This window comes from Falco punctatus (assembly GCF_963210335.1).
Source record: "Falco punctatus genome assembly, chromosome: 13".
NCBI lineage: Eukaryota > Metazoa > Chordata > Aves > Falconiformes > Falconidae > Falco > Falco punctatus.
In genome coordinates this window covers 15,136,643-15,155,993 of record NC_137593.1, presented here as the reverse complement: position 1 = coordinate 15,155,993, position 19,351 = coordinate 15,136,643, and the positions used below count along the sequence as shown (strand labels likewise).

The window sequence follows — 19,351 nt, the reverse complement described above, 5'->3', positions numbered from 1 at the left end:
TAGATTACAATGTGATGATTTTAAACAGTGTCCTTTTTCTCCTCCAAATCCAGTTCTTCATCCCAAACACAAATCTTATATACTTTTTTCTGCTAGATTTTTAATGCTTCGGAATTTTTTTAACCCATGTAAGTATGTACAAGTCATAACTCTTTGCTCCAAAATGTATTTTAGTTTTGTGAATTTTGCCTCTCTAAAGCACCGATTGTATTTCTTTGGGTTTGAACTGTATTTGTTCATAACGAATGACAAATTGCTTATAGGGGAAAAATTAAATTTTTTCTGTCAGATCCATTAATCTTTAGCAAAATCAGAGTTGTTTGAGACACCATGCCTTTCTTGGACCATGAAAAGTATCAAAAACTTTTCATAAAGGGCTAAAGATTTCACTAAATATTTTCTAAAATGTCTAGAACAAGACAAATTTTAAAACAGCTTAAATATTTACTCTCATGATATACAAAGCTCTATATTTAAATATACAATACTTTTCTACTGTTAAATCTATAATAAAATTTAGGCTTTCAACTTTTAAAGAGCTTGAAGGTTGAAATACCACTTTCCTTCAGCAGTAAAACCTTAAGTGTAAGATCTTTCATTTGAATTCCACAACATCCTTGAGATACTCTGATTCTTTTCAAAAAATTGGAATCCTTTTTTTTTTTTTTCTTTGAAATAGCCTAAATACTGCAGGAAAGTAAATTATACACTTCACAGTTATTCCTCCAGATTTATTCTGCATGTGTTTGCTCACGAAGTACTCTGGACAAATACCATTCCGTATCTCAAAATAAACTGCATATAATTGATTATAAACTTTTAATGCAATTCAAGTTGTATACATTTTCACTGAATTAATTAAATGCATAACAAAATTTATTTCTTGTGAATTCTTGTTAGCATTCAAGCAATGATTTCTACCAGCACTACTTTTAACTTCTAAGATTTAGTTTCTATTCAAACTTCTATGAGCAATGAGCTGGCCCTAAACAGCAGTAACGTGTTGACTGCACGAGAAAAAGCAACAGATAAGTAAAATTGAAGCACAAAAGGATAAAAATATGTTTTATCAACATGTGTTCTTAAACTAGATAAATGGTTACACAGAGTAGGTTTTGCACAATTAAAAGAAGTTTCAAATACTTTTCTTCTGGTGAGGTCACTTCAAGAAGAATAATTTTATTGACCAAGACAGTTTTGTAATAAAATGAATTAGGATGTCACATAGCAGTAACAAAATTATGCAGCTAAAATGTATAGGAACACCAGGAACTAGTAACAATCAAATAAATGAGCCAAAAGGGGAACAGAATTAACAAAAATCTCTTCCGATTCCAACTGATTAACATGGTTTTTCCTGTGTGCCTGGCAAGTCATCAAACAAGAAATCATTTCACAGCCAAGACGACATATCTACAGACTGGTACATAAAAAATATCTCTGTTATTAACTCCCTGTATGGAGACTTTTGTAAGAGATTAACAATTCCATGTATACATTTATTTAGTGTAAAGTTATAAACACAAAAATAAGTCTAGTATTCCTGATGTAATTACTGCTTTAAAGCAGTCCCATGATATTTTTTACTCTTAAGTTATATTTACATGAGAGTTCCTAAAAATTATTTCATAGAGAAAGCACCAAATCTTCCCTTTTATTTCACCTTGTATTACTGAGCAACTAAACAGCACTAAAAAAGGTAACTTGGCTCCTTAGTTTACAAGTCCACAGAATCTGAAGTTGCATGTTTCACGATAGTTTATGCTGAAAAGCCAAAAATTTAATGGTTGTGTTAACAGTGCCAAATTTTCAGAAAGTCTTTTTACCTGGCCATGCTCATTACTTTCAATATCAACAGGCTATTGATCAAGTTTTACTAAAGCATTTCTTCTTTTAGGGTTTTCTTGCTGAACAAAGCTACTAGGAATTCCTGCATCAAAAGCATCTCCAGCTCTTTATTTCATGAAACATGAAGTAATCTTACCACTTCAGAATGAATGAAGGTCAGCTTTTAAAGGAGGCTCTCTCTTTCTCTCTGAGTTTTTGCAAAAACTGTTTGAAACTGCATTTTTAAACTATCAGGATAACACAGGGATGCCAGATTAAAAACTCCTCCCGCAGGCAAGTACAGTTTTCAGGTCTGGTGCTAATGCCAGATCTTACTTTTCAATGGATTTAGTTAACATTTCCTAAGGATTTCAAAACTGAAAAGTTTCTTCTAAGCGATGTAACTATTTTCTGTTCCAATTCCAGCAGAAAAAAAATCACTGTTTGAATTTGAAATGTATCATGCTGTTCAGAAAAATACAGATGTAAAAGTAATTTTCATTTTTGAATTCTACACACATTGCACAGGCTGAGATTTGGCATACAAGATAAGATAATACATGGAACAAATTTAAACCCTGTCAACATATTATCATAAAAACTTGATACCATGGAAGGTATCTCACCCTTTCAGATGTGAAATCTGCAGATGAAGGAGGAGAGTGTATAGATACAGTTCAGATGCAAAACCAGAAACATTGTATAAAAAAAAAAAAAAAAAAAATCACCTTTCTCCTCTTAGAATAAAGATCGAAAGAAATACAAAGCAAAAATAAGAGAAGGCTATTAAATCAGTAAATCTTAATTAGTCGGGGGGAGAGATAGAGAATTAGATATGCAAATGAATAGTTAGCTGCTGCTGAATTGCTATGTTCATATAGCCCTCCAAGGACTGTTGGTTATATTGTTATTCATCATATACTGATATACATACAATTAAGAAAAATCTGCCATTTTACTTCAAATTCTGTTTTCAGGCAAACACAACTGTCTTTTCTTAGTATTACATACACCCCCAAAATGCTGTTCACGGGCAGATTATTCATAAAGACATCAAGTTTCAGTTATGGGGAAACAATGACATATCAGATTTTATCTGCTATTTTGTTACCACGATTTTGAGAAATCACCAAAGATCATTATATTTAGAGTATTTTTATTTGATAGGCTTCCCACAATTGTGGTTGAATAACCATAAACATTTTACTGTTGGATTTACCGTTCAATTCAGCATTATATCATATAACTGGAATCCTTTAAGGCGTATCCAAAACCAAGGATTACAGAAAAGATAGCTTCAGTTATTAAAATTTGCTTTGAATTGGTACAAGTATAGAATGCTCACACCAGAGTAACTAATAATAAGGCATAAGCTGGATAACTAACATGTTCTGTCAGTATCTAGCAATATGTAAAAAGATTCATAAAACTTACTTCAGTGAGGTCAAAATTACATCAAAAACCAGACAGAACAGATGTGAACCCATCCTGTGTATACCAAGTTGCCTACCAGGCTTTGGCATCTTTTGGTGTGATGACAAGAGCAGATCTCAAAAGCCCTTGCAGAACCCTCTGTTAAGAGATGTGGGTGGAAAAGTACTTTGCCTGAGCAATTTTTGCATTTTAGCTTTTTTTTCCTGACCTATAAAAAAACTGAATATCAAAGTCTCAAAAACCTTTCTTGGAAAGGGAACCACCAGTCTCCACAAGGCTTCTCCCAACAGCCTGGAGAAGGCTGCACTTTCTGCAGCAACTGGCAAAGTGAAAAGCTCAACAACTTCCATCGGGGGAATAAAAGCTACATAAACACAAAATGTTTGTCTGTGGCTTAAAATATCAGACCAATGTGTGAACATGAGCGTGAGTGTTTGAGAACCTAATCAGGCTACAGCTAACCAAGCAAACAAAAGCATTTAGAATTGTTTAAGCTTAGTTATATTGATGAGAGCTAAAGCAAAAAATCTTGGGATTATGGAAAGGCAGAAGATCTCACCACAATATCCCTACCTGTGGAAACTCTTAAGACATGAATAGCTGTGATATTAAGCACCTATCCTTAGAGATTTACATTTTGACCCCCAAAAATATTTAAGGCAGGCAAAGTACAAAAAAGGAACAAGGTCAGCTCTGCAAAAATAGAATCCAGATAAATCTACTAAAATAACAGGTCAAAACATAAGGGCTACATGTTACGGTCAATCTAAACAGAAGCTCTGTGTAAGTAAATTGCTACATTTGTTTCAGAAATAGCTTGCAAAGGACTGAGACTTTTCTGAGCACAGATGCAATTACTCAGGTAAGCGTGTAAGATGTGCACACTACCTTGTGCAAGACTTGCTTCCTTTCCCATAGCTCAACAGATAAAGCAACATGAACAAAACAGTCTCTGCTTGGATTTGAAAAGTCAGTAGTACCTGAGCCTAGCATTTTAGCAGGTAAGCCAGTGAGGTCCTACAACAGTTTGGAACAAGTTTAACCCCAGCACCAGCACTACTGGAGTCTTACCTGCTGTACTAAAATGACTGCTGACCCTTACTCAATCCAAAGATGAGCTGGTTTGAGGAACTCAGAAATAAATTCATTTTTTAAAATGCAGTCCTTTTACCCACATTGCATACTTGAAATACTGTGCTTCATCAGTATACGAGATCTGATGTAGGAGTTAGCAGGGACATTAATGAGCTGCACCTTGCCACAACTTCCCAGTGAAACCACCTATTTTCTTAAAGTCTTCATGCTCTTTTTTATTTCCCACTTCCACTTAGCCTCCTTTATATTTAATTCTATATGAATAAATGAATGAACAATACTCAGTCCATTTTCTTTGATGTATTTTCTCTCTTAGTTAGCATGAAAAATATTCTATGACAAAATGCTATTGGATATAGAAGTAAGAGTTCTTAATATAAGCTGAGAATACAACTAAAGTAAGCTGAAAGAAGATGGAAATCCGTCAAAGCTTAAGTTAAGAGAGACTATAAATTTGAACTGAAGAACCGAACACGAGAGAATGTGAAGACTACTGTCATAAAAACACAAACTGAATTATTAAGACATCACATACACTGAGAAAAAGAATACATACATTTTTGCTGAAGGATTATCATCTCTGAGAGGCAGGACAAAAAGCAAAAGCACCACGCCTCACAGTCCATACAAGGTTCTCAGGGCTTCTTTTCAGCTATATTACACTAATCAATCTAAATTAAGCTTTATTTTTAATACATTTTGCATATAAACATCAATTTGATAAGTTCCATAATGATTAAATGTGCAAGAATACACACACAGAAATATGAAGTCTACAGAAAAGCAGAAAAACATACTAGCAATCCTGTGAAAAAGATTATTACCTGACATATAGGGATCTCTTCTGGCTGGTTCGCAAAGATCCTGATCCTGAACTAATGCTACTGTTCATCATCTGTTCCCGTAAATCATGTATTTTAGCTTCAAAACGACTGTACTCTGTAAAAAAAGAGAACCTCTGCAATTAGTTTCCCCTGAACTTCAGCAATTAACTGAAATAAAATTTGAAATAGTTGTGATTAGACAAAGCAAATAAATAAGCAAACTATACTTTGAAAATTCATGGTTTTAATCTATAGTTCACAGTAACTATTTTTTCTAATTAAGACAAACATTTCTACTAATAATTATCATTATTATAGTTATACAAAGACTGACACAGATAAATTCTAACCCATGACAAAAAGAAAACTTCAGAACATACATATGAAATATGTAAGTTTATAATCAAGAACTATAAATTTTACGTTTTAAATGTTAAGAAATGGGAATGAAAAGTATCTGTACTTTAAAGTTACTGGACTTGAATTAGGGTAAAGAATTTAGCACTACAAGGTGGGAAATATGCAAAACATCTTCTGAATAAGATAATGTCCCCATGGGAGCTCAGGAAAGGAAAAGAAAAACAAAAATCCAGAATTCTGACATGAATCTTAATCCACTTATAAATGGCATTAGAGATACAAATGCCCTCTATAGATATGTACAATGTTAGTCCTGGAAAAACAGACTGTTCTCAAGCAGCACTGTGTACTAATAAAACTAAGCTAAATGCATTTGATTTTAGCTACAAAGGCAGGCAGTAAAATATTAATAGCTTCTTCAGGACAAACACTTACTGAAATAAGATACTTACATGCTGCCAGCATAAAATATGACCTCAAAACAAGTAAGTTTTTCCTTCAGTTGAATAGTTTGGACTTCAGGATCAACAGATCCACTTGTAAAACCTTCCTAGTTCAAGGAAATGTTCTGCGGCCACCACCTTCGCCAGGACACCACGTGATGCCAGATTATAACAAGTCAACACTAGGAGAGCCAGGGTGTGTGCAGCAAGCAGCTGCTGAACTGGGTAATGTGTTGCTCTTCCTAACTGCACCCTTATCCCTGCAGGCATCAGATTTACTCAGGAAATGCAAGATTGATAGAGAGGGCTCTAAAAGGCAAAAATCTTGAGGAAAACTAAGGCTCCTTCAACAGTCACCTAAGTACTATGAATGATTTATCATATTACATTCTCTAGCACTTTCTCCCCATGAGACAGCAAGCATCAAAGCTTACAGACTAACTGGAGAAGAAGAAAAAATATTAAGTTACAGAAGTATATCCTGTGAGCCAGTTTCTGGTATATCAAATCTGATACTACAAATCTGATGCTCTAGCAATAGCAACTATAATTAACCCTATCCAGATTATTACAACATGACCAGTCTCTTAAATAACCCTGACTTTTGTCCTTTAAAACCAAATGCTAGTAGTTTGTAGTTTTTAAAAACAGCATTGAGTGCCTTCTTACAAATAAAGATTAAATAATTTACCAGCACTAAATGAGACTGATGAGCTGATTTGACAACAGAAACATTATTTCCACCCCTACCGATGCTATCACTAACAGCAAAAGAATTTAAGATGACAGGAAGGTAACTTAAGAGGAACGTGAGAAAATTACACTTTTTAGAAAGTACTATACCTTATGGGAAGGGCCCAGATGCAGAAAAACAACAGTCTACTGCTGCTGTGCCACTGCTGCACTGCATGGCCTTTGGTAATTCACCTCATTTTATTCATTTATACCTGAAAAATTATCTTTAAGCCTCTCACCTGTTTCTTGGGTGTTTGGAAGATTAAAGCTCTAAACTCCAAACATACTACACAAATGGTAGCTGAGATTTCTGACATAAGAGTATTGGGGTTTTTAATGCTCCCTGTGTGAAAGCAAAGTAAGCATGGAAAAGACCAGGTAATTGAAACATTTTCTTGTGCTACAGCCTGCTCAATACTGAAAATATCTGCAGTTCTTTGCAAGAGCTACTGGAAAAAACTACAAATTTCTGTTAAGAAAGCCTCATGTGTTATCTGTTCGAAGAACCAGATTTCCTTCTACGTATCATGTAGTATGTAAGAGAGTTAACAGGGGAGGCTATTCCTTACTATTGGTTAACTCTACTTTATCCTGTGTGTTATCTTCAGGTTGCTGGTCTTGCAGTGTCCTGGAGTAATTTAGTTTTTCTCATTGAAACTCCCATAAAGTAAGTGCTGACTGAGTGACAAGGACATCTGCAGGAGTAAGAGAGAGAGTAATTCCTACACAGAAGCTCCTGCTATACCAATAAAGCAAAAAAGGAAACTAATGGGGTAGGACTGAGAAGGCTCTATGCTCAAAAAGAAGGGTGCCAAGAGATGTCATATTTAGGGAAAGCTTAAACACTCTGTGCAGATGGAATCCGGTGAGCTCCTGATGTAGAGCAAGCTAAAAATTTGAGTTATATTCCTCTTACAGAAGGTTTTGGGAGGAACAGGATGAATAGAAATGTCAAAATCATCGGGCTTAGAGCTGAAAAGTAGACAGGATTTTGGTTTCTAAAAAAGAAAGCTTAGTATAAGAGTTCAGTGGTACTGAAACTAAGGCTGGAGATGGAAAGCAAGACAACAGCAGGACTCTAGACAGCATCAGAAAAGCAGTACCAGTTTGGTACCCAAAGGATCAGCACCCATCCCCTTACTGACTAAGTAGGCTTGGTTCAACTTCGGCATCATAAAACAAAATATGAGCTCTGCTAACTTGTCTAGGAGAGGTCGCATATTTCTATCTGTGTGATTAAGAAGAGCTGGACATCAACTGTCTTTAACACTTTCAATCTCTTATTAAACTGAACGCCACCAATGTCACCTGATAGTTCAGGAAATGTAGAAAATTAGCTGCAGGATAGCAGTCCAAAAACTGCCCACAGCTGCTCCACCTTACATGCTCTATGAGAGGGGAACATCAATAGCCAACAGCAAGACCAGAGACTCAAATCTGAGGTGCATGCGTATCACATGTGATCCATACAAAATGCAATTTCATTTTATTACAGAAACAAGAAAACTACCTACACACCCCTATGTTTTTAATCAATCCCTGCAATAATACCTTACTATTTTTTAAATACAATAAAAAAGCAGCAAACAAACTACAGAGAAGTAGCATCATATTTACACTAACAAAAGACTTCATATAATGAATGTACCAGAGAGAGATGATTTTGTACAAAACCTCTTAGCTAAAGTAACATGAAAACAGAAGTACTAGATAAAACCAAAAGCAGGAACTTGTGTCTCACTGATTAGAAAGCACGTAGTTAGGGATGAGACCTATGCAAGCACAGAGGGGATACCTTCCCTTCAAGTACTCTCCTATGCTCCAGTATTTTCAATGCTTAAAGAATACCATTGTATGTTTAAACGACAGATTTCATGCAGCTTATCACTAGATTCTCCAAAATGTTAGGGAACAATTTCCCTTACAATTCCATTCTTTCTTATGGGTTATGCATAATATTACACATATAGCGTACGACAAAATTGATCAATTTTTCCACTAAATCACAATGAACAGCACAATAAACTTCCACGTACATGTGACAAAGCCATACAATGCAACACTGCCGCCACTTCAACATTCCAGAAATTTGGAGCTGAAACAGGCACAGTGAACAAGATAAAATAGGAAATGTTGCTTTCTTGGTTAAGAGGAAATTAAGAGCTCTGCTGAGAAGGAATATGATTGATCTCTGATCTTACATGATCGGGGTAAGCAGACAGAAAGGACATATGCTATTGAATGAAAAAGCAAAACTGACTTTAACTCAAACAGAGTAGTTTGTTCGTAGGAACTCCACCTACAGATATGCTTCCAGTTTCTACAGCCATCACAACACACATTCTGAAATAGCATTTTATTAAGAACTATGGTAGCACAAGAAACACCCTCCAATGAAATTTAAAAAAAAAAAAAAAAAAGACCACACAAAAAATACAACCACACACAATCCAAACCTCCAGTCCTTTCAGGTAAGAATTTCACCAGGATCTGAAACCTGATGTTTATGCAACAGCAGTGAATGACACTTAGGATATCTTCTAATGTTCTGAATTTTAGGAAAGCTGCTGATGCTATACATCAAATAAAGGGTAATAGGTAGTGGGACTAATATGAAATGCAATAAAATAAGAACATAAGAATAACAGTATCTCTCCTTGGCTAGAATTTTCTCAAAGTTTGCAATAAGTTTAGGGGCAAGGAGGAGCAGTGCCTGCTATCGTAACATAGAGCTTGAGGAAGTGCAAGCATCTGCTGCTTCAATCCATGGCATTTATCCAACAGTATACCACCTTCACCAAAGAAAAAGGAACCTAAAGCCTACTCAGGTTTACATAATCAGTTGTTAAGAACATTGGATAGATACATCTGGGCTCAATTTTAAAGTTTAAAATTATACTGGATAAGCAGATGGTGCAAAACTAGACTAAATCTGCTCTATTTCATGTCTGCATGTATTGCACAGCAACAAACAAAAAACGGGGGGGGAGCAGGGAGATTAGGAAATCCTGGAAGATTCTTCTGCTCCCAAGCTCCTAAAGTGATATTACCTAGAAAACTGTAATAATGGAATCATAGAAAGGTTCAGGTTGGAAAGGACCTTAAAGATCATCTGGTTCCAACCTCCCTGCCATGGGCAGGGACACCTGTCACTACACCAGGCTGATCAAAGCCCCATCCAGCCTGGCCTTGAACACTGCCAGGGATGGGGCACCCACAACTTCCATTGGCAACTTGTTCCAGTGTCTCACCACCCTCACAGTAAAGAATTTCATCCTAATATTGAATCTAAATCTATCCTCTTTCAGCTTAAAGCCATTACCATTTGTCCTATCACTACACGCCCTTGTAAAAAGTCCTTCTCCAGCTTTCCTGTAGGCTCCCTTTAGGTACTAGAAGGCTGCTATGATGTTTCCTGGAGCCTTCTCCATGCTGAATCACCTCAACTCTCTTATCCTGTTTTCATAGAAGAGGTGCTCCAGTAATGTTTCCCATATCAACATTTACTTTAACAGAAATCAAAACTTTAGAGAAAGGGTCTGACCAGTGAAATTCTCCTGGACTGCATATCTGGTGCAGAACAAGAGGATAGTGAGACACATAGATATATAGTGAAGAGTCTACACAGGCAGAGGAAGAGAAAAAGAGGCCACAAGGAAAATTAATCTGGTCTGGAACACAGGTTCCAGATGTAAATAGGGCAAAAGAATGGAAGACAAGGGATGGAAAATTCATCAAACAGCACAAAAGGAAAAGCAACTCGAAGAAGCATGGATGTGTATTCAGGGAACAGATGGCAGCACAGCACTGAAAGGCAGAGATTCTTACATATACTGAACACACAAAGAGCTGAAAAAGTTCACTGTAATTAAAAAAAGTATGCTCCTTGCTTCCCTCCTCCCATCTGTCTACAAAAAGCCCTCCTTTTGCAGGGCCCATTGGATCTGTCACAGCTGGACTCTTGTGCTGACAATTTTATATAAATACTGTTTCGTAATCTTTTCTCCACTCTCAGAATACTCATTTTTCCTCTTCATGGTGCCTCCAAACAGAGAAACGAAGCCTGGTAGGATGACCACCATCACATTGATCTTGTATTGACCTTCCATTTGTTTTCAATTCTAAGCTTGTGAGGCAGGACTGCTACAGCATGTAGATAACTGAAGCTGTATGTATGAGTTCTAGTCAGGTACTACTACCATCCCTTGATTATCTAAATTGGTATTTTATAAATTCATAGGTACTATTCATGTTCTGCACATCTTTTCTTGTTACAGACTGCAACATAAATTTCAGTTGGTGGAGTATAGTAGCATGTTAACACAACCACTCAAAAAACACTAGCAAAGAGATTACCTATAAAATGGATGGACCACAACAAAAACATAAATAATTTTTAAAAGCTATTACTTTGCTTCAATGCTTGTCATTTTATATCCAGATGACCTGAGAGAGACTTGATGCATTCCACATGCTATTGGTGGCGTTCATGCACTCTAATGTATAATGAGCTTGTACCTCATTAATCACTTGAAAGACTAGGCCATGGAATTTCAAAACAGATTAGGAAAATTGCATTTGTATTTAGTTAAGAACATCTCCCTCAGAGCCTGCAAAACTTAGAAAAAGACTAGGTCCAGTCAATGCTGAAGTGAATTCACCAAAAATGTGGAAGGTTTACCATGCACACACAACTTGTAAAAGGCTGAACTGCTCTTAAAGACAGACAAACAATTTTATTTATTAAAGAGCAGGAGTAAGGTTTTAAAGGATTAAAACATGTGTAAGCCGCCTTATAGTATCTATCAGGACTATATATAGCAGAACCCTCCTTCTAATCTTAATGGGTCTGATTTTCAAGGTACTTTAATTGGCTAATCTGGTTTACTTGCAAATTAGTAGAACCAGGTACAAAACAAGCAGGAATAAAAGTCTGGAAGACTAGAGACCACATACCCCAAAACAGGATAAACTTCCCTTTTTTGAATTATTTTGTCAAATATTTTTTTTATTTTATGAAATTGGGATGTACTGATCTTTTAAACAATGTTTGGTTAAAACAATCAATGTTCTCAGCTAGAAAACAAGGGAAGCTCATCCTTTTGATACAAAATAAATACTGAAAACTAAGTTTTGCAAAGGATTATTGGCTTTGTGTTACCCCAGCTGGACTTTAACAAATAGAAGATTTAAAATACATTTGAAGACAAATGCTCAGAAAATAATCTTAGCTTATATACATGAGAGTGCTACCATTTCCCAGAGCTTAGTTATTCTATTTTGAATTCCACTAGAAAACAGCGTATACATGAAGTGTCACAAACAGAAAAATTGGCCAAATACTGGGCATGGAAAACGTGAGGTCTAAAAAACCTCTCCCCTTCTCTTTTTTTTCTCTGACTCATTAAATGTTTTAAAGACAAGAGAGATTAAAAAATACAAGTTGTCATACTTGGATCTTATTTTCAGTAGATGAATACATCCCTTCAAAACAAACAAAAAAACCCACCCACAAAAATCCACCTAAACATCTGGCTAACAAATTATGAGAAGTTTTGATTGAACTATAAATCTTGAATACATTTTGCAAGACAGATTCCTTATTTCCTTTGATATAGCTAAAAGAAAAATATGTGTTAGCTATCTACAAGAACATTATTAGTCCGAAGCAGGGGTTTTACAAAAAAATACCTTGAAATCTTCTCTTGAGGTTTTTGGCTCCACCTTCTCCTAATCTTACACTGATCCACCCAATCACCTAAGAACACAAAGCTAATCTGATCACTTAACCATCTTACTACTCCTTCAGAAAAGAACTGGGTATATAGAGATGGACTTGATCAGCAGAATTACAAAGAGAAGACGAATGTAAATTCTAGATTCTAAATAACAGGCAGCTGATAACTCATAAAAAAAGGAATCCTGTATTAGTTAAAATTATAATTGTATTTTTTTGTGTGTTAGGTGGATCCTTGGGAAACAAAGCGCTTCTACCCTTTTCTGTCACAACAGGCTTATCTGAATTTTGCCCCTGTTTTGGGGGAAGGGTCAGGTGACCAGTGAATGACTGCTGATGCCAATACACTTTGTCTGCTTCCATGAGCAGGCTTCACAGATAATGCATATGAAACTGTGGTTAACGTTATACACATACTTAATTGCACAGTTCTGATCTGTAAGATTATAACTAGGAAAAAAACTTCTATTACACAAAATTATTTTCTATCCAATTTCAACCCAATATATTTTCATATTTTAAATATATTTCCTCGGCTAATTTTCTTACTTTTAAACACTTACATGCATTTAAGCTCTAATACAGTTATGGTAGCCTACTGGCACCTCATACCTTTTCAGCATGGCAAAATCTTATCTTCCAGAAATTGTGGATTTTGAGGTAACATTATTATTGTCAGCCTCAAAACACATAAGAATATTATAAATTTAAAATTCTAATTTGACTGGACATAACAATGGAAATGTCAATGTGAAATGAGGGGAGATCCCACCAAGGGCTGTACACCTCTGGACAGTCCTACACTTCCCACCTGCTGTTCCTTTCCTCTCTATATTCCCTTCAAGCGCTGAGAGTCTCATGTTCCTCTATCCCTGCTACATAACATGATCATAATTCTGACCATCTCTGAATCCCCGCTCCCAGGAGATACACATATATCAAGACTGCCTAGAGCTTCAACTCATTCTTCCACGCCAGTATCTCAATTTTTCCTTGCTACCTTACATCTGTAAAAAACCTCAAGAAGGGAAATGGCAGTGTAGTACTGAGGTGTCTGCAGAATCAGGGAGCAACAGGAAAATTAAATGGCTCAGAAACCTCTACAAATGAAAACAGCTTATCAGAACGCTTTTGTGTACTACAGCAACATTACTTTCTTTGAAACTGCTGCAGGTCATGGTACTTCATTTCCAGCGGAACTCACAGTAAAGCAAAAGCCCTTTTTATTCATCAGTGATGTCTTGCAAGGAGATAGAAATCTGTAGTATAAGTGGGAGAATAGGAGAAGCTTCTAAATGAAGAGGAAAATGAGAACAATATACTGACTTCCCCACCACACTTCTACAGGGTTAATTCCCATTTCCCAAACTTCTGCTCTTCTCCCACCATGGACCCCTCCGCTGCAGCATCCAGCCCCAGCAGGTTCAAAGCCACTGATCTCTGCAACTAGGGAGATCGTGTACACACGTGTGCGTGTATGTACCACAAAAGTATGTAGAAGTACAACCCAATAGGTGACTCAATAGATTACAAAAGTAGCTCCTAGATAAGTTGCAAGATAAAGCATGGAATCTATGAGCAGTAGTAAGTCAATTGGCTACAGTAGTGACACTACAGAAGTGGTGCCTGATGTACCAGTCACTTTTATAAACAGGAGAATACCCCTGCAGACCCTATCTGGCTTTTAGCTATCCCAAAGAGCGCTGCTAAGTTGCTGAAAGTTGATTCAGTAAAATAAGAAACATTTTAAAGTAATCTCTCAAATTTACTGAACACTGCCGGAAAAGAAATGAATGCCCAGAAGGATATTTTTAAGAATGACACTATATCTGTTTTCACCTGATTCTATAACGAAGGAATATTTTGGAAATTTAAGCGGGGAAGGAAGTCAGCAATTACGTAATTTGAGCCTGGCTATAATATAAGCAGTATCATTCAAACACATTAGCCTACCCCAAGTCCACTAACTAGTGTTTGATAAACCATAGATTTGAAGGGACAGATATTGAAGAGACAGATATGAAAAATCCAACCCTTTCCATGATAGGATATTTCCAAAGATTAATGTTTCCACAGCCTGCTCAGACTTTTCTATGAGAGAACTTCTTGCAAAAATCCTCTTTTCCCAAATCTGAGAAGACAGACAAATGAGGAATTTCTGATAGAGCTAATGTGGTAGGATTTAAAATATAAATTAGCATTGCCCACCAAATCTATGAACATACAAACTGTCATATACAATTACAGAGAGTGAAGTGAGCTGGTCCCAAGTGTCTTCCAAATACTCCTATCATACTGAATCTATTTACGTGGTTATAATGAACCCTGATGGATGTCTAAAATCTCCTTGATCTGTCCTAGCTGTCAACATCTTTACAAAATCCTGCTGGATTTATAAATATCAATAAAATACACATGCAATACGAGCAGTTACAACTGATGCTCTTCACAAAGACACGAGACATACCAATGATGAACAATGATTTTATGAACTCTTCATTTTAATAATTGTTAGCCTTTTATTTGAATGGCATAAACAAAAAGTGGAGATAAATATATATATATGTATCTATATAAAAAATTCCCAAATTAAATGAAATGAGGGGAAAAGAAGACTATCTGCAGCTATAATTTAGGAAATATGAAGAGAACCAAAGAACGTATGCACTTTTATCAAGCACACTCAATCACATGGATGATATTTTCTATTTGGAAAGACAAATCTCAGACTGCTTTCCTATGATAATAAACAAACAGTGACCTTTAAGGGAATATTTTTTTTACTAATCTCTAACATGTAAACAGTGAATTTCTGATACAACTTACCTCCCACACCAGATCTGAAAGAAGCTGGAGTTCCATTCAACCCCTTTTTACAAGGAGTAAGAAAAATGCAAGCAGAGATGTCAAACAAAGTCAAGACATTAGTAACTAAAGCTCTCTGAGGTAGGTTGGCCACGTGTCAATTCATCCCTTGCCTCCAAACTACAACGGATCTCGATCTCCTAGTTACACTTTCCCTTCATGGCATACTTCAAAAGGGTAGAGTAAGCCCTAACAAGCTTTCAGCATCTTCACTCCAAGTACATATTTTAAGTGCTATTTCATAAAGTCAGGAAGGCCAAACATCTTAAAAGTGTTCTTTCATTAACTTGTCAGATGTCTGCCTGTAATGTAGGATAATTCAAGTAACATCTCCCACATGCATCCTCTCAAATGGACCCTATAATTCTTTGAGAACTGCATTCTCAGCACAGCTCAACTACAGTCTTGTGCTGAATGCTTCAGTAATCACAAAGGAATGAGTACAGCGCTAGGTTTGAAGTCTACAGGCGACAGTCACTGAGAAATTTCTAAAAGGCAGCATATGTTGCTCTGGGCAAATCTCTGCAATGACACAAAAACCCATCAGTCAGCCAAGCACCTCAATACATGTTTCAAGTAAGTTAGTTATCTACTTGGACAAGTGGTAATGAAGAAAGCTGTTACTTCCAATGCAAAAAGAGTAGGAAACATTCAAAATGCTTTCTCTTAATCTAAAAGAAAAAGAATTCTGGCTTTCAGAACATGAAGGGATTCCTTTCTTTTTAAAGCCTGAATCCCAGAAAGAGAAGACTGAAAACCTGCGGCTTTTGTGCGAAGTTTGGATACATTTTTTGGCAAGGAAAAGGGGGGGGGGGGGGGGGGATAAAAAAAAAAAAAAGGAAAAAAAAATACTTCTTTGTCCTGGATATAATCTACCAGAGAAACATTTGTTCTGCTACTAGGAGCCACATCCCAATGTATCTTCCTGGCAGAAGAAACAGTGACCAAGAATACCCTCTTGAACAAAAAAAAGTGGCCGGATGCCACAAAGGACAACTCACGGGCAAATAAAAGCACAAGTTTTGTTTCTCACTAAGGTGAGGGTTCCCTATGCAAGGATCAAAAAGGTGTAACAATTTGACCCAAAGCAGAGAATAGGTCAAATATGTATCAACAGAAATATTTGACAACTCTGACACAAAGCCAAAGCAAATATTCCAGAAACAATGCTGACCTTACTCTTCTTTCTAAAAGGAAGTCTCAGAGTGAGCACTGCTAGAAAACAAATCCCAGAACAGAGCAATCTACACATTCAATGTGAGCAGGATGCACACCCCCTCACCACAATACAGACATTGACAGCATGGGCTGGCTGCAGGGATTTGACCATGAACCAGACACAAACAGATCAGTTTTATTTATTACTGACAGAGCTCCTGGGTCAGTGGAGATAGAGGATGTTGATGCAGGGGTACAGGGAAGCGAATGTGAAAGCTAATGTTTCAAAGACTTGGGGAAGACAGGATAAAAGAAACATGATAGAAGAGCAGAAATAAAGACTGAAAAGTGTGCTACCATCAGCCACCTAACAATTTCAGATGAAGGAAGCAGTCCTGCTCGATGTCCAGTCCTGAAAAAACACCTACACTTAGACCTTGCCAGTACTGTTAAAGAAAAGATTTAAGCAGACAAGTCACTGCAAGGAAGATTTAGTGATGGGCCATCCAATTTACTAAAATTGGACAAAGCCATTGATAATCACAGTTCACCATAAAACATCAAAAATGTCTTATTATATAGATAAACAATAATACATGGGTTTACAGATTCAAGGTAAGCATATAATTTCAGACTACTGAATTTTTTATACAAAGGCATTTCAAACATGCTGTAGAAATACAAGAGGACAAATATGTGTGTTGTGATGATGTACTATTCCTTGGTTTCTGCAGAACACACAAGGATGGTTAATCAGCATCAGCTGCAGTCTAATCTGGACCAGAATAAATTGCTGGATAAACAGAAATACCAGCTCAGTATGAAACAGAGGAATGAAAACCTGATAGTCTCTTTAGTTCATCTGAATCATCATAACAGAGAACGGATTAGTCTTTTATCCTCCTACCACTAAGAAAAAGAAAACAATCATATTAAAGAGTAAAGACAACTGTGAAATACAAAAGTAATAATGTGGTATTTCTACTAAGTTCTGGATTTACCAGCTTAATTTTCGTGTTATGGCAGAGTTAATATTTACTGAAGAAATCAAAATTCTGAACATGATCACAGCAAAAAACATACCAAGCCATGGCACCAATGCTTACACATATTCCTATCTGGTCACTTGAAATTATGTGTCAACATCTATTGCTTTATTTGTTTCTCCTCTCCTCAAAAGAGGGGTTAGGCGTGGGGTGGGGGGACATTGGATATTGTATTTCTCTGAGTTTCAAATTGTAGAAGTGAACTTCAACATGTGAGGCAACCCTTACCTTCTGGACGGTACTGAGCTACAATAGTTACTGCTTGGCCTGCATTCTTGAGGGCTGCTGCTGCCTGTTCATGGGTTGCTGCTTTTAGATCTACTCCATTTACCTACGAGTAATACAACAAAGCTCTTTATCAAAATAAATGTTTGTGTTTATCACCACAGAACATAAAAAAAAATAACTGGACACAAACTAGTTTCCATGACGTAATATTGGAAATGGGAAAAACGCACAAGCTAGTTAATACAAAGGTTACTGACCCTTACTGAAATTCAAGACAATAAATCCTCTTTCACATACACCCCTCTTAAGAAATACTGTAATCATCATAGTGCATCACTTAATGAACTTGTATTTGCCAGGTCAATTTTATCCTTGTTTGAGACTACCTTCTTTCTTTTTAAGGAGACACAGAGAATGTTACTTTGTGTGATGGTTCACCTCACCTTCCTACAACAAGGCTTCAGGGATCTCCTTAGCCAAAGCATGCTTGCAGACCATTATGTTTAACATCTAGGGACAGACTACACCCTCTGTGGGTCTGTCCTTGTTTTCAATGCAGCACATTTTAAAACAGTGTTAGAAAAAAACTGAAGCAGAGAATGTGTGTGTCACATTTTAGACCAAAAGCATTTTTCACAGTTCAAACTAAAGATGCACTTCAGTATCAGGATTTTAGTAACAGCAGAGCCAAAATTTAAACAGGAAAAAAAATCCTCTTAAATAACTACCAAATTACATTGTAATTGTCCAAAGACATTATTTTCCATAAATTAAGGCATTTCACAAAGAAACGCACAAAATCCTTATGACCTTAGTACTAACACAGAAAAAGCCCTTAGAGAGGTATGAGATGGATCTACTTAAGACTGATGTGAAGTTTAGCAGTTACTCCAGGAAGTAACCAATTTCAGACACTATTGCCAAGTGTCTCCTCCTCATCTCATTTCTGACACCTGCATTCTTTCAATTTGGACATACACACGCCCCAGCTACCAGACTAAGATAAGTTAATGTCTTCACTGAATATTGTCACTGAGTATCTCCGAGAAAGTGCCATTTTAATCAGGTTACAGATGAGAAACTGAGGCAGACTAAAGTTCCCCAAGAAACTTTGGAAGAATATATTGGCATCTGTTCCATTGTCTCAAATTTAGCTCAGTTAAAATGATACTCATTGCATTTAAATCATTAACTGGCATTAATATCCAGGGAGGGGAAAACTTTTGCTGCTGTTTAAATAAAAGAAGCAAGGAATCCTACAGAAATAATACGATCTCCTTTCCTAAGCTCTCCACTCAGGTCAGCGGGCCCTCCTGCAAGGATGAAAGAGATGAAAATTCCTTCTCCATCTTCTCCTCCAACAATGTTGAAACCAAGCCCTGTAGATCCTCGATGCAGGACGACCTTTCTAGGCTCTCTGAATGAAAGAGAGGAATACAAAATCTTGGTCATTAGATGCAAGTAAAATAAACAACTAGAAAAGCTAAATTTTCCGAGAGAAGTACTGTTGAAAATTTAGGTATTAGAAGTTAGACATTCTTCAAAGCAACAATGATATGTGTTCCAACACACACACCCCACTCCAACCCTGCCCCTACA

At 36.5% G+C, this 19,351-nt stretch overlaps 1 protein-coding gene across 12 annotated transcripts in view; it reads right to left on the bottom strand.

Moving 5' to 3' along the window:
* Nucleotides 1-19,351, bottom strand: part of DLG1 (discs large MAGUK scaffold protein 1) — a 176,252-nt gene that overhangs the window by 26,362 nt on the left and 130,539 nt on the right. For 11 of the 12 annotated variants that reach the window (XM_080410103.1, XM_080410107.1, XM_080410105.1 and 8 more), the window contains 3 exons: nt 19,013-19,169; nt 17,753-17,855; nt 5,181-5,295 (listed from right to left, as the gene is read on the bottom strand). In XM_080410103.1, coding sequence (XP_080266229.1) covers nt 5,181-5,295; nt 17,753-17,855; nt 19,013-19,169 — 375 coding nt within the window. Of the gene's footprint in view, nt 1-5,180; nt 5,296-5,992; nt 6,881-17,752; nt 17,856-19,012; nt 19,170-19,351 lie in introns of those variants that run through there. The other variant, XM_080410101.1, reaches the window with a different exon arrangement.